General features: G+C 41.6%; 1 protein-coding gene across 7 annotated transcripts in view; it reads right to left on the reverse strand.

Moving 5' to 3' along the window:
• LOC106566301 (arginine-glutamic acid dipeptide repeats protein) overlaps positions 1-15,961 on the reverse strand; it is a 372,697-nt gene that overhangs the window by 100,872 nt on the left and 255,864 nt on the right. For 6 of the 7 annotated variants that reach the window (XM_082959798.1, XM_082959800.1, XM_082959799.1 and 3 more), the window contains exon 6: positions 9,047-9,151. In XM_082959798.1, coding sequence (XP_082815924.1) covers positions 9,047-9,151 — 105 coding nt within the window. Of the gene's footprint in view, positions 1-2,632; positions 2,884-9,046; positions 9,152-15,961 lie in introns of those variants that run through there. The other variant, XM_082959803.1, reaches the window with a different exon arrangement.

Raw genomic sequence — 15,961 nt, forward strand, 5'->3', positions numbered from 1 at the left:
TGAATACAAAGTGTTATGTTTGGGACAAATCCAACACAACACATTACGGAATACCACTCTCCATATTTTCAAGCATAGTGTTGGCTGCAAAACATTTTATAATATCCCAATGCCCCAGTGATTGGGAACGTCGCCATGTGTAGGGTGCTGTCTTTCAGATGGGACGTTAAACAGGTGTCCCAACACTTATTGTAAGAGTAGGGTGTCTAGGCTAAATTCCCAATCTGTCTCTCATATCATTATGGCCACCTAATCATCCCCAGCTCAATCATTCCCCCTCTTCTCCCCAGTAACTATTTTCCAGGTTGTTATTGTAAATGAGAATGTGTTCTCAGTCAACTTACCTGGTAAAATAAATAACTTTTTTTATGGATATGCTTGTAATCGTCAAAGACTGAGGAGTTTTTCAGGATATAAAATAAACGGAATGAAGCTAAGCATGTAAAATCCTAGAGGAAAATCTGGTTCAGTCTGCTTTCCACCAGACACTGGGAGATTAATTCACCTTTCAGCAGGACAATAACCTAAAACACAAGGCCAAATCTACACTGGAGTTGATTACCAAGAAGACAGTAAAAAGACGAGTTACAGTTTTGACTTAAATCTGCTTGAAAATGTATGGCAAGACCTGAAAATGGTTGTCTAGCAATTTTCAACAACCAATTTGACAGGGCTTCTGGAATTTATAAAATAATAATAGGCTAATGTTACACAATCCAGGTGTGGAAAGCTCTCAGAGGCTTACCCATAAAGACTCACAGCTGTAATCACTGACAAAGGTGATTCATGTATTGACTCAGGGGGTTTGAATTCTAATCTACTGAAAATATATTAAGTGTTTTATTTCCCTTTTATTTATTTTTCAAAGGTTACAATTTCTCTTTCACATAATATTTTGTGTAGATCATAGACATAAAATGCCAATGAAATAAATTTTAATCCAACGTTGTAATAAAACAAAATGTGCAAAAAGTCAAGTGGTGTGAATACCCACAGTGGGTTAAGTGGGCAGTTTGACAGCTCCACAAACTTGTCAGGACAGAGTATGGAGGTCTAATGAGACCTTTTAGTCAATAAAACTAAGAGAACAGATGATATTTGGCTATTCATATATGGGGTATACATAACACTTGAAGAAAATGAACTATAATTACTTTGCTATTAAGACAATAGATGGTTTAGTTGAACTCTATAAATGTTATATTTAAAAAAAAAAGGGAAGAATCAATGAGTTGAAAAGTTGACACTTTTTTTATGAACCCATTTATTCATAAATCCATTTATATAAAAAATAAAAAATATGTTAGGGATTAGGGGTACATTTCTCTATGCACGTTTTGAGTAATATTCAAGGAAAGTCATATCTGATCAGATTTGATATTTTATCATATTATTATACCTGAATATGGAGCGATATTACATGTAGCTATCAACAGTCTATGTCCGAATACCCATACTAGCGTACTAAATAGTATGCGGAAGAAGAAAAAACAGTTTTATAGTATGTGAAATTACGAAAATAGTTAACGCAATCGCGAACTAGATGAAACATTGCATTTGGAGTACTATCTTATTATCAGCTGTTGAGTCTGAAAAAGACGAGTGAATACTACTTGATCAAACGCCGACATTAGTATACAGTTTTAAGTATGTAGTACGCCAGTATAAGTATTCGAACGGACACAAACCTGTGTCTATTTTGTATCGGATGAGTAAGGAGTCAGTACAACTTGGATAGCCATGTCCTGTACAACAGGAATGGGTCCCAACATATTTCATGTCTAGAAAATGACACATGCAAGAGCAAACCAGGCATCTTTTGTATTGTTACTTCCTGTTGTTACTTCCTGAACCGAAACAATAACAGAACAGTCCAGATCCAGCATGGTGCAACTTTATCCCGCCCCAAACAGCTATTCCGTCCAATCCTCGCACGACTACAACGCTGTCATAATATTACAAAAAACAGTGCGAGAAAAAATAATAATAATACTTTCCTAATCAACCACACTTTCTCCTGAAACACCTACAACATTAAGTATTTATTTGACATGATTATATGTATGATCATATGTGGAGTGTGTGTGTGTACAAAGCTTCTCTGGGCTGCCATGTCGGCTCGATTGTAAACACGAGAAACAGACAGTGGACTACTGCAAAATGGAGTCAGCCACAAGCCTTGCTTCTGTTCTCATTTCTCCTATAGGTAACAACAACAACAAAAAGGTGTAGAAAAAAAGTTAGCTTGCTTATAATATGATTATGTAAACGGTAGATCTCGCCTTCATGTTCCGTTACGCTAATTTTCTTCCAATGTAGTGCGTTCGCCCAGCGATGTACCTTTATGCATGGAAACTCTGGCAGGGATATGCACCTTTCACGAATACAATGTATCCGATAACATTATGCTGTTGTCTAAATTAAAACTATGGTCAGACATACATCTTCTGTTGATATCCGTGACAAAAACAAAACAAAAACACTCGGGCTGTATAATTAAATTAATTCGGGTTTAACAGGTTTGCTACACTAGAACAGATGAAATGCCTCGAATACTCAGACAGACTGTCTGTCTGTCTCAAAACTACTCGCGGAATTAAACCGTAACATATGAATATATTTATCAACCTACCTCCGAGTTGCAAACATGTCGTCCATTTGTGACAGAATTGTCTAAGGCTCGTTAGTTGACAGTTTGTGTAGCACCGGAGTGGTCGTTGTGAACCGACTCACTTCACTCTCCCCTTTCCCACCTATTGTCAGGTGCTCAAAATGGAGGACGACGCAAAGCGCTCGCTCCAGCCTCAGAGAGGGGTTTCCACTGAGCCGGTGCTGTGACCTCACAGTGTGTCCCCACCGAGAGCTCCCGTTTTCTACCACAGACACCACTGAGCATGCGCTATGACCTCACTCACTCACCCACACACACACACACACACAGACAGACAACACGCAGGCAGGATACGGATACCCATCTCGGTGGTCACAACCGCAAAGTCATAAACCACGCCTGATTCTAGGTGTTTCTGTTAAAATCAGATTTTAAACCTAACATTAACTGCTAACCTTAACTTTCAATTATGATCAAAAAAGCAAATGTTTGTTTTAATACATTTTTTTCGATATAGACAATTTTGACTTTGCGGCTGTGGTAACTAGTGAAAAGCATTTATCTCCCCTCTCGAATGTCTGGTCTATAATAAACAAGGACATTGGAATTGAACGCTGCAGACCGGGCGGGGGAGACTGACTGCCCCCTCTCATTGAAGCCACGGAAGTTGTAGGCTGACCGCGGTATTGCAGGCATTGCTAGCAGAAAAAAAGGATCCCCCATTATAGTGAATGGAAAAATGGAGATCTTTGAGGTCAATCTTTGTGTAAATAAAATTTCTCAGACAATCATGACTGTAGTGGAGCAGGGCGAGAGTGAGTTTCAAGTTCCTTGGTGTCCACATCACCCACAAACACACCACGACAGTAGTGAAGAGGGCATGACAACACCTTTTCCCCCTCAGGAGACTGAAAAGATTTGGTATGGGTCCTCAGATCCTCAAACAGTTTTACAGCTGCACCACGAGAGCATCCTGACTAGTTGTATCACCACCTGGTATGGCAACTGCTTGGCATCTGACCGTAATGGCGCTACAGTGGGTAGTGCGTACGGCCCAGTACATCGCTGGGGCCAAGCTTCCTGCCATCCAGGACCTCTATACCAGGCGGTGTCAGAGGAGGGCCCCAAAAATTGTCAAATACTCCAGTCACCCAAGTCATAGACTGCAGTCACAGACATACAAAAAAATCCCATCAAAATCCATCAGTTTAAGATAGAGATATCAGTTTTTTTTTGTTGCGTGGGTCGCGTCTCAATCCACCGCAACCGCATAAATCGGCAGTCCGCACTCTATGGTGAATGGTGGCCAAGCTAGAGGTGTTTGTCAGACCATGAGGCATCCCCGAAAATCAGTCTTCTCACAAAAACGTCCGTTGCATCCGAACACGACGGTATTCTCAGTTTTGCTCCATGTTCCCACTAATTGTTTGGGGCACTGAGAACATTTTTATTGTGTCTTGTGATCGGAAACAATAACATTGTGAGAATTTTGTGCAACTTCCGGCGCGCGTTCACAGTGAACACTGAGGCTGTACCCAATAGGCTATTGGAGCATAATGTAGGCTTAACAACAAAACCAACGGAGCAAATCTCAAACATTTTCACATGGAAATAGCTTTTGATTTCTACGATATAGCTTACAGGAGCCTATATGTGGTGTTACATGAAGGCCTACAGTAGTCTATTTGTGGTGTTCAGTGGTCTACAGTAGTCTATATGTGGTGTTCAGTGGTCTACAGTAGTCTATATGTGGTGTTCAGTGGTCTACAGTAGTCTATATGTGATGTTCAGTGGTCTACAGTAGTCTATATGTGGTGTTACATGAAGGCCTACAGTAGTCTATATGTGGTGTTTAGTGGTCTACAGTAGTCTATATGTGGTGTTACATGAAGGTCTACAGTAGTCTATATGTGGTGTTCAGTGGTCTACAGTAGTCTATATGTGGTGTTCAGTGGTCTACAGTAGTCTATATGTGGTGTTTAGTGGCCTACAGTAGTCTATATGTGGTGTTCAGTGGTCTACAGTAGTCTATATGTGGTGTTCAGTGGTCTACAGTAGTCTATATGTGGTGTTTAGTAGTCTATATGTGGTGTACAGGCCTACAGTAGTCTATATGTGGTGTTTAGTAGTCTACAGTAGTCTATATGTGGTGTTCAGTGGTCTACAGTAGCGTCTATAGGTGGTGTTCAGTGGTCTACAGTAGTCTATATGTGGTGTTCAGTGGTCTACAGTAGTCTATAGGTGGTGGTCAGTGGTCTACAGTAGTCTATATGTGGTGTTTAGTGGCCTACAGTAGTCTATATGTGGTGTTCAGTGGTCTACAGTAGTCTATATGTGGTGTTCAGTGGTCTACAGTAGTCTATATGTGGTGTTCAGTGGTCTACAGTAGTCTATATGTGGTGTTTAGTAGTCTATATGTGGTGTACAGGCCTACAGTAGTCTATATGTGGTGTTTAGTAGTCTACAGTAGTCTATAGGTGGTGTTCAGTGGTCTACAGTAGTCTATATGTGGTGTTCAGTGGTCTACAGTAGTCTATATGTGGTGTTCAGTGGTCTACAGTAGTCTATAGGTGGTGTTCAGTGGTCTACAGTAGTCTATATGTGGTGTTTAGTGGTCTACAGTACTCTATATGTGGTGTTTAGTAGTCTACAGTAGTCTATATGTGATGTTCAGTTGTCTACAGTAGTCTATATGTGGTGTTACATGAAGGCCTACAGTAGTCTATATGTGGTGTTTAGTAGTCTACAGTAGTCTATATGTGATGTTCAGTGGTCTACAGTAGTCTATATGTGGTGTTACATGAAGGCCTACAGTAGTCTATATGTGGTGTTTAGTGGTCTACAGTAGTCTATATGTGGTGTTTAGTAGTCTACAGTAGTCTGTCTATATGTGGTGTACAGGCCTACAGTAGTCTATATGTGGTGTTCAGTGGTCTACAGTAGTCTATATGTGGTGTTCAGTAGTCTACAGTAGTCTATATGTGGTGTTCAGTGGTCTACAGTAGTCTATATGTGGTGTTCAGTGGTCTACAGTAGTCTATATGTGGTGTTACATGAAGGTCTACAGTAGTCTATAGGTGGTGTTCAGTGGTCTACAGTAGTCTATATGTGGTGTTTAGTGGTCTACAGTACTCTATATGTGGTGTTTAGTAGTCTACAGTAGTCTATATGTGATGTTCAGTGGTCTACAGTAGTCTATATGTGGTGTTACATGAAGGCCTACAGTAGTCTATATGTGGTGTTTAGTGGTCTACAGTAGTCTATATGTGGTGTTTAGTAGTCTACAGTAGTCTGTCTATATGTGGTGTACAGGCCTACAGTAGTCTATATGTGGTGTTCAGTGGTCTACAGTAGTCTATATGTGGTGTTCAGTAGTCTATATGTGGTGTTCAGTGGTCTACAGTAGTCTATATGTGGTGTTACATGAAGGTCTACAGTAGTCTATATGTGGTGTTCAGTGGTCTACAGTAGTCTATATGTGGTGTTCAGTGGTCTACAGTAGTCTATATGTGGTGTTACATGAAGACCTACATTGCATGAGACTATTAAAAACGTTTTTACATTATGAAGGGCTTGGCATGAATTATTTTTTACTGTATTGTGTTGTATGATGATGCAAGAAACTTCTTTACGAAATAAAATGTATTATTATTACCCTACAGAGAATTAGACAATGTAGGATACACATCTGCATATTCATGCATGTCTCAAAATACAACACTGCCCCTTTAATTAAGATATACGCTTTTTACCTGACTGGCATTCAAAAAGACAGCATGAGAGGTAGCCTACACGTTTTGTGCTCTTGTAGGAAGTAGTAACTCCCCATTGTTGACCTATACTTATCTATAACTGGGCCAATAACTCACTAACTAGGAAAGAATATTAACAAATGTGCAACATGCGCGGCTCTGATATGAAAAGCGCATTCACTCGCGGGCTACCCCTCGCCAATAGAATTCTACTCCGTTGCGCTCTGGCTCTGCCAATAAAATCACAGACTCAATCTTGCAAAAATTAGATTTGTTTCGGTGCATTGAAAAGAGGCTGATATAATGTTGATTCGATCACATACATAAAAAATATATATATATATATATATATAGTGCAAACTAATGGGGCGAACTCAGTGAAGTTCAACCTCTTACGTTCCTGAACGGCTTGACACTTATTTTGCGCTGCGGTCCTGGAGGAAGTGTGCGGCATCTTAGAGGGAACACTGTCTATGACCCCCACAAGTGTCACGGGACTCATCTGAAGGTAACCCATACAAACGAATGGAAGTATGGACATATATATTGTCTAGTCTAGGCTAGTCTTTACATTTTTTAAATGTATTTTATTCGTATGTAACTGTTATGAAAGTTGTATTGTCAATTTTGTTTTGTATTTAAACGCCACTTTAAACGTGTACATAACACTGCAGCAAAATGTCCCCATGGGGACAATAAAGTCAGTAGGTAAGTAAGTAAGTAAGTATATATAGATATTAAACCCATACAAACTAATGGCAGTATGGAGATATATATAGATGTTAAACCTTCATCTGAAGGTAACCCATACAAACTAATGGCAGTATGGAGGTTTGTTTTGTAACCCCAAAAATATGTGTGGTCCAAAAAAGTTATATTGTAAATATTTCCTGAGCTTTCTTTTATCTCCTAGATATAGGACAGATACTTCAAAACCTTTTTTCTTATGATTACATTTTTTGTTGTTGCCAATTATGAATCTGTTATTTATATGGGCTATACCAGTAAAGGTCAAATTGAAAATGTTATCAAATAAATGTTTTATATTTTTTTTGGGGGGGGGGGGGGGAGATACCTAAATGGGTCCTAAAATTCTAAATAAAATATCTAAATGGCCCTAAGTGATCCAAAAGAGACTATTCGAAAATAATCATTTTATACCTTGATTACATTGAGACACGATAACATCTCTTTTATTCGTGGGAATACTTGGGAACATCTTCCCTAAATTAAACTCATTTTTAGCTGAATTCCTGGTGATTGTCTTTTTTAATAGGGGGAACAAACACACCTACAATGTGTGAGGTCCTGCACTCAGGCAAGCCTGAGGCCTGGTAGTGCCAGCTGATGGTCAGTCACATGCCACTCCACTTCATGCTCTGAGGAGCGTGGAGAGAGCTCCCACCATTAAACAAAAAATACAATCCCGATCAATTTTAAAAATAAAAAAAGACTTGCGGGCTGGTTTTGGCCCAGAGGCCGCCTGTTGCCGATCCGATGTACAACATACCATTGCACCAGATTTAGCTAGTTAGCTAATTCTCATCTGTAGTCACTTTCTAATATTACTGTATAACATTGATGGGGAAAAAGTTGCAATGGGAGAGGAAAAGGGGTGGAATGGGCCAGGTGGAGGCTGGAGAAGGTACATTTGGGTCGTAACATCGCACAATCAAACTGCGAGCATTAAATAGTATCTTGGTATCCATTTTTCTCTCATGACTCCCCCCCCCCCTGCAACTGCAAGTAGCTTGATGTGTAAACTACTACTAAAACAGTTGGCTACAGTAGAACTGGTGCAGTATATACAGTAAAGTAAGAAAGATCTTATTTGGTCTCTGAGCAGCAACATACAGTAATGGCGGATTAATGATCCGGCCAATGTTGTCCGGAGGCTCCGTATAGAGGGTGTGATGCAATTGTGGAGCCTATGGAGGCCTGAGGAGGCCAAATCGAGCTCCATACAGCGATGCTGTGCGCCGGCCACATTTTGTAACAATGCGGAGAGCTCCGTATAGACCCGCATTGACATGATTGCCTCCTCCACCACCAAAGTCCCCATCAGCCTGGTGTTGAGGTTGAGAAACTTGAAGAAAGAACTGAATGACATCCGTTTTGAGTTTATGCCTGGAAGAGACTCAGCTGATGGAGTGTCTCAGGAGTTAGTGGTGGGCGGGAGGTCCTGTATAAACACTAACTCACTTCCTTGACAACAGCTCTGCGACGCGCAAGATGTATGAATACCCTGTCTTCTCCAGATGTCGTATCACCATTAATGGTGTACGGCCAATGCAGACATCGGGATTGACCATGCATCGCTCTTTTTAAGTGTCAGTAAAAGGTCAATCCAACGTCCGAGTTTGCCGTACACCATTTACCGTGATACGGCCTCTGCAGAAATCAAGGCATTTATACTTCGAGCAGCGCAGAGCTGTTATCAAGGAAAATGAGTTTATGTTTATTCAGAACCTCCCGCCCTCACCTATCGTCAACCAATCATGTCAACGCGAAGCTATACGGAGCCCTCCGCATTGTTACAGAATTTGAGAGACGCACAGCGCCGCGGTACGGAGCTCAATTTGGCCTCTGCGTGCCTCCACAAGCTTCGTAATTGCGTCACAACATCCATACGCCACCTCGGACCACATTTTCGGATCAAGCACAAATAGGTTTTTAGGCTTACCTGGTCTCTGGATTGTATCCCAGGATGTAGAAAAAGGAGTCGATGCGAGCTTTGAACTCCCTGGCAGCAAAGATGTCGGAGAAATGGGCAATGTTACACTTCCCCCTGAAACACAAGACAGACATGGAAAATGTGATTTATTTGTCAACATCTTGCAGTCTACGGTAAAGATATAGGTGTACGAACATCATTGATATTGTTGCAAGAATGTCATTAATCGTGTTTTTGGGGAAGTGTGTCTAAGGAAAAACAAGAAAAATGCAGGAAAATGTGTTTTATTAGTCAACATACAGACATATTAACACATTGCTATGTACAGAGCATTCGGAAAGTATTCAGACCTGGACTTCCAGATTTCCAGGATCATGAAACATCAAGGAGATACGACTCAAGAACTGTCAGAAAAGTGAAGAAGCGTTTTTTGCCCGTCAAGACCTGAACCTAGACAGCTGTCAGTACAGGATCTGCTTTGATCATTTCATCACTGGTAAGTCTGATTTTGAATTTATTTGAGCTGTTATGCTAACCAGGTGTCAACATTAGCTAGATAGCTTGTAGTCTAACATACAACTCTCTCATAGGCGGCACATGAGTGTCAAGTTTCGGGGGAAGCAATTATTTCAAAATAAAAAAATTCACCTTTATATTTATTTATTAGAATCCCCATTAGCATTTACAGAAGCAGCAGCTACTCTTCCTGGGGTCCACCAAAAAAACCCCACAAAACATGCCAAGTAACAAAACACTGATATACTGATAGACAAGAACAGTCACACAAATTTAAAATACAATAAAAAATATATAAAATGATGAGTCAAATCACTGGGTAGCCTATGCCTACTCTGCTGACACATACAAACAGATCAATAATAACAACGTTGTCTTGAATGTAACCATCTAATCTGGATGGATATGACGTCCATCTAGCTTGGAGGAGAACATTATGGTCCATAACAAAACATTCCAGTGTCACTGACCCAATGATAATTTGTTGAGAAAATGTGTGGGCATTACAGCATAGGACAAAGGCCTCAATGGGATAGGATATCCTGCTGTGTTGACTATTGGTTGTTCCAGTCCAAAAATAGATTGAATCTTTATATGACACTAAAACACCTGAATGAATGAAACGCAACCAACAATAAAGAGCCCTGATGGTATAGGTGACCTGACGAAGTGATCCTGAACAAATATATAAACGTAACATGTGAAGTGTTGATCTCGTTTTTCACAAGATGGCACCGATAGAGATGGCAGCTTCGTTTCAAGTCCTTGGGAAACAGTGCAGTATTTTGTTTCTTCTTAATGTATTATTTCTTACATTGTTAGCCCAGAAAACCTTAAGTGTTATTACATACAGCAGGGAAGAACTATTGGATATCAGAGAAACGTCAACTTACCAGCACAACCAGCACTACGACCAGGAATACGACTTTCCTGTACTTCCTGTTCACCCACGACTGCGTGGCCATGCACGCCTCCAACTCAATCATCAAGTTTGCAGACGACACAACAGAGGTGGGCTTGATTACCAACAACGACAAGACAGCCTATAGGGAGAAGGTGAGGGCCCTCGGAGTGTGGTGTCAGGAAAATAACCTCTCACTCAATGTCAACAAAACAAAGGAGATGATCGTGGACTTCAGGAAACAGCAGAGGGAGCAGCCCCCTATCTACACTGACGGGACAGTAGTGGAGAGGGTGGAAAGTTTTAAGTTCCTCTGTGTACATATCACCGACAAACTGAAATGGTTCACGCACACAGTCAGCGTGGTGAAGAAGGAGCAACAGCGCCTCTTCAACTTCAGGGGGCTGAATTATTTTAGCTTGTCACCAAAAACACTCACAAACTTTTACAGGTGCACAATCGAGAGCATCCGGTCGGGCTGTATCACCGCCTGGTACGGCAACTGCACCGCCCTCAACCGTAAGGCTCTCCAGAGGGTAGTGAGGTCTGCACAACGCATCACCGGGGGCAAACTACCTGCCCTCCAGGACACCTACACCACCCGATGTCACAGGAAGGCCAAAAAGATCATCAAGGACATCAACCACCCGAGCCACTGCCTGTTCACCCCACTATCATCCAGAAGGCGAGGTCAGTACAGGTGCATCAAAGCTGGGACAGAGAGAAGCTGTTTTTCAATCTATCTTAAGGCCATTAGATAGTTAAACAGCCACCACTATCACAGAGAGGTGGCTGCCTACCTACAGACTTGATATCATTGGCCACTTTAATAAATGGAACACTAGTCACTTTAATAATGCCACTTTAATAATGTTTACATATCTCACATTACTCATCTCATATGTATATACTGTATCCTTTACTATCTATTCTTTACTATCTATTGCATCTTAGCCGCTCTGTCACTGCTCATCCATATAGTATATACTTATATATTCTCATTCCTTTACTAGATTGTGTGTATTAGGATTTGTTGTGGAATTGTTAGATATTACCTGTTAGATACTGCTGCACTGTCAGATCTAGAAGCATTTCACTACACTCACAATAACATCTGCTGACCATGTGTATATGACCAGTAACATCTGCTAACCATGTGTATATGACCAGTAACATCTGCTAACCATGTGTATATGACCAATAACATCTGCTAACCATGTGTATATGACCAGTAACATCTGCTAACCATGTGTATATGACCAGTAACATCTGCTAACCATGTGTATATGACCAGTAACATCTGCTATCCATGTGTATATGACCAATAAAATTAGATATGATTTGAAATAAAAGATCACAGAAATGTTCCATATGCACGAGAAGTGTATTTCTCTCAAATTTTTTCAACAAATATGTTTACATCCCTCATAGTAAATTTAGTGCTCACATTTGTTTACATTTATCCTTTTCCGAGATAATCCATCCACCTGACAGGTGTGGCATATCAAGAAGCTGATTAAACAGCAGGATCATTACACAGGTGCATCTTGTGCTGGGGACAATAAAAGGCCACAAAAATGTGCAGTTTTTCCACACAACACAATGCCACAGATGTCTCAAAGTGTTGAGGGAGTGTGCAATTGGCATGCTTACTGCAAGAATGTCCACCAGAGCTGTTGCCAGAGAATTTAATGTTAATTTCTCTACCATAAGCCGCCTCCAACATCCTATTAGAGAATTTGGCAGTAAGTCTAAACAGCCTCACAACCGTAGACCACGTGTGACCACGCCAGCCCAGGATTTCCACATCGGGCTTCTTCACCTGCGGGATTGTCTGAGACGAGCCAGCCGGACAGCTGATTAAACTGTGGGTTTGCAAAACCGAAGAATTTCTGCACAATGTTTGTCATCCCCACCAGGGTCTTGACCTGACAGCAGTTCAGCGTCGTAACCGGACTTCAGTGGGAAAATGGCAACTTTCGATGGCCACTGGATCGGATGAATTCCCGGATGAATCCTGGTTAGCGAGCGATTTGCTGATGTCAACGTTAAAAAAATCCAGAGTGCCCCATGGTTATGGTATGGGCAGGCATAAGCTACAGACAACAAACACCATTGCATTTTTATCGATGGCAATTTGAATGCACAGAGATACCGTGATGAGATCCTGAGGCCCAGTGTTGTGTCATTCATCCACCGCCATCACATCATGTTTCAGCATGATAATGCACGGCCAACTTCCACAGCCATTGAAGAGGAGTGGGACAACATTCCACAGGCCACAATCAACAGCCTGATCAACTCTATGTGAAGGAGATGTCGCAAATGTGAGGCAAATGGTGGTCACACGAGATACTGACTGGTTCCACGCCCCTACCTTTAAAAAATATATATATATCTGTATTCCCAGTCATGTGAAATCCATAGATTAGGGCCTAGTTAATTTATTTCAATTGACTGATTTCCTTAGGTGAACTGTAACTCAGTAAAATCTTTCAAATTGTTGCATGTTGCGTTTATATTTTTGTTCAGTGTATTTGTTTATGTACTGTAGGTTCACCGGCTTCCCTTTAGCAAGACACCCATGTCGACTGGATTCCCACTGTGAGGATGAGCAATGCTGCAGCCAGCATCAAAGTCCCACTGTGAAGGTGACACAATGTTGCAGCAGCATCAGATTCCCACTGTGAAGGTGAACAATGTTGCAGCAGCATCAGATTCCCACAGTGAAGGTGAGCAATGCTGCAGCAGCATCAGATTCCCACTGTGAAGGTGACACAATGTTGCAGCAGCATCAGATTCCCACTGTGAAAGTAGGCAATGTTGCAGCAACATCAGATTCCCACTGTGAAGGTGAGCAATGCTGCAGCAGCATCAGATTCCCACTGTGAAGGTGACACAATGTTGCAGCAGCATCAGATTCCCACTGTGAAGGTGAGCAATGCTGCAGCAGCATCAGATTCCCACTGTGAAGGTGAACAATGTTGCAGCAACATCAGATTCCCACTGTGAAAGTGAACAATGTTGCAGCAGCATCAGATTCCCACTGTGAAGGTGAGCAATGCTGCAGCAGCATCAGATTCCCACTGTGAAGGTGACACAATGTTGCAGCAGCATCAGATTCCCACTGTGAAGGTGAACAATGCTGCAGCAGCATCAGATTCCCACTGTGAATATGAACAATGCTGCAGCAGCATCAGATTCCCACTGTGAAGGTGAACAATGTTGCAGCAGCAGCAGATTCCCACTGTGATGGTGAACAATGTTGCAGCAGCATCAGATTCCCACTGTGAAGGTGAGCAATGCTGCAGCAGCATCAGATTCCCACTGTGAAGGTGACACAATGTTGCAGCAGCATCAGATTCCCACTGTGAAAGTGAGCACTGCTGCAGCAGCATCAGATTCCCACTGTGAAGGTGAACAATGTTGCAGCAACATCAGATTCCCACTGTGAAAGTGAACAATGTTGCAGCAGCATCAGATTCCCACTATGAAGGTGAGCAATGCTGCAGCAGCATCAGATTCCCACTGTGAAGGTGAACAATGCTGCAGCAGCATCAGATTCCCACTGTGAAGGTGACACAATGTTGCAGCAGCAGCAGATTCCCACTGTGATGGTGAACAATGTTGCAGCAGCATCAGATTCCCAACTGTGAAGGTGAACAATGTTGCAGCAGCATCAGATTCTACTTCTACTACTTTGTCCTTTTCCAGGTATTACAGGAGACTTCCCTCAGTCAGACTAGATGATTGTAATATGAAGGAGACTTCCCTCAATCAGACTAGATGATTGTAATATGAAGGAGACTTCCCTCAGTCAGACTAGATGATTGTAATATGAAGGAGACTTCCCTCAGTCAGACTAGATGATTGTAATATGAAGGAGACTTCCCTCAGTCAGACTAGATGATTGTAATATGAAGGAGACTTCCCTCAATCAGACTAGATGATTGTAATATGAAGGAGACTTCCCTCAGTCAGACTAGATGATTGTAATATGAAGGAGACTTCCCTCAGTCAGACTAGATGATTGTAATATGAAGGAGACTTCCCTCAGTCAGACTAGATGATTGTAATATGAAGGAGACTTCCCTCAGTCAGACTAGATGATTGTAATATGAAGGAAACTTCCCTCAGTCAGACTAGATGATTGTAATATGCTGTGCCTTGGCCAAGCTGAATGATTGCTGTGCCATTTAGGTAGAGAGCCCTGTCACCTTGTCATGACAAAAGTGCCCCCTTAAAACAAATTAAGGGTTTAGCAATAACTGCTGATTAAACAGAAACACACTTCTTGCCTTGCCACATTGAAAAAAACATTTCTTATAATCAATTTATTTATTTGACAATTTAAACACATTTAATATAGACAATGTAACTGTTGCAAAACTGCTGATGTACGTGGAGGATGAGGGCCGCAGTAGATATCTCCGATGGGGGGGGGGGGGGGGGGGAGGCCTGAGAGGGTTTTATAAAATAAGCATCAACCAGTGGGTCTTGCAACGGGTATACAGAGATGACCAGTTTACAGAGGAGTATAGAGTGCAGTGATGTGTTCAATCAGGGAGCATTGGTGGAAAATTTGATGGCCGAATGGTAAAGAACATCGAGGCGCTCGAGAGCACCCTTACCTGCCGATCTATAAATGACGTCTACGTAATCTAGCGTGGTTATCTTCAAACCACTCAGACCTTCTGGGGGAAAAAAGTATCTGACATATAACTTTGGTAGTAGTGGTTGTGTTTTATAAGCTACGGATCCCATCATACCCTGTTTCCTCACATTTCAACACCTAAGATTACAAGGGTTGGATTTGCACTGAACAATTCATTTAAAATGTCGGCACAAGCCATGTACAAAACCTATTAGAATGATTAGCCTCATATACATTGTCAACTGGTATCGTTTTGTTTTTAAAACTGAGAACATTTAGCTGAACAATATGTCAACAATGTGTGTGTGAGTTAAGCTATTCTTTGCTTCAGATGCACAACGTCAAGGACTGCATTGCACACGTTATACTGTAGGCATATGGCTGCATTGCACACGTTATACTGTAGGCATATGGCTGCATTGCACACGTTATACTGTAGGCATATGGCTGCATTGCCACTGCATGCCTCTATCATCAGCTGCAAAATGGGTTCACAGGGCTGATATCCTGAGATAGAGTGGCAAACAATATAACTGGAGAGAGCTTACAACTCAACAAAAAAAGGGTCATGTTCATTTGTTACGACAACACTGACACAGAACCAGATCTCCCCCTTCTCTTTATAACAGGACTGTGATCTGTGATTAATCAACACTGACACAGAACCAGATCTCCCCCTTCTCTTTATAACAGGACTGTGATCTGTGATTAATCAACACTGACACAGAACCAGATCTCCCCCTTCTCTTTATAACAGGACTGTGATCTGTGATTAATCAACACTGACACAGAACCAGATCTCCCCCTTCTCTTTATAACAGGACTGTGATCTGTGATTAATCAACACTGACAC

The sequence above is a fragment of the Salmo salar genome, chromosome 13, assembly GCF_965601325.2.
Source record: "Salmo salar chromosome 13, fSalSal1, whole genome shotgun sequence".
NCBI lineage: Eukaryota > Metazoa > Chordata > Actinopteri > Salmoniformes > Salmonidae > Salmo > Salmo salar.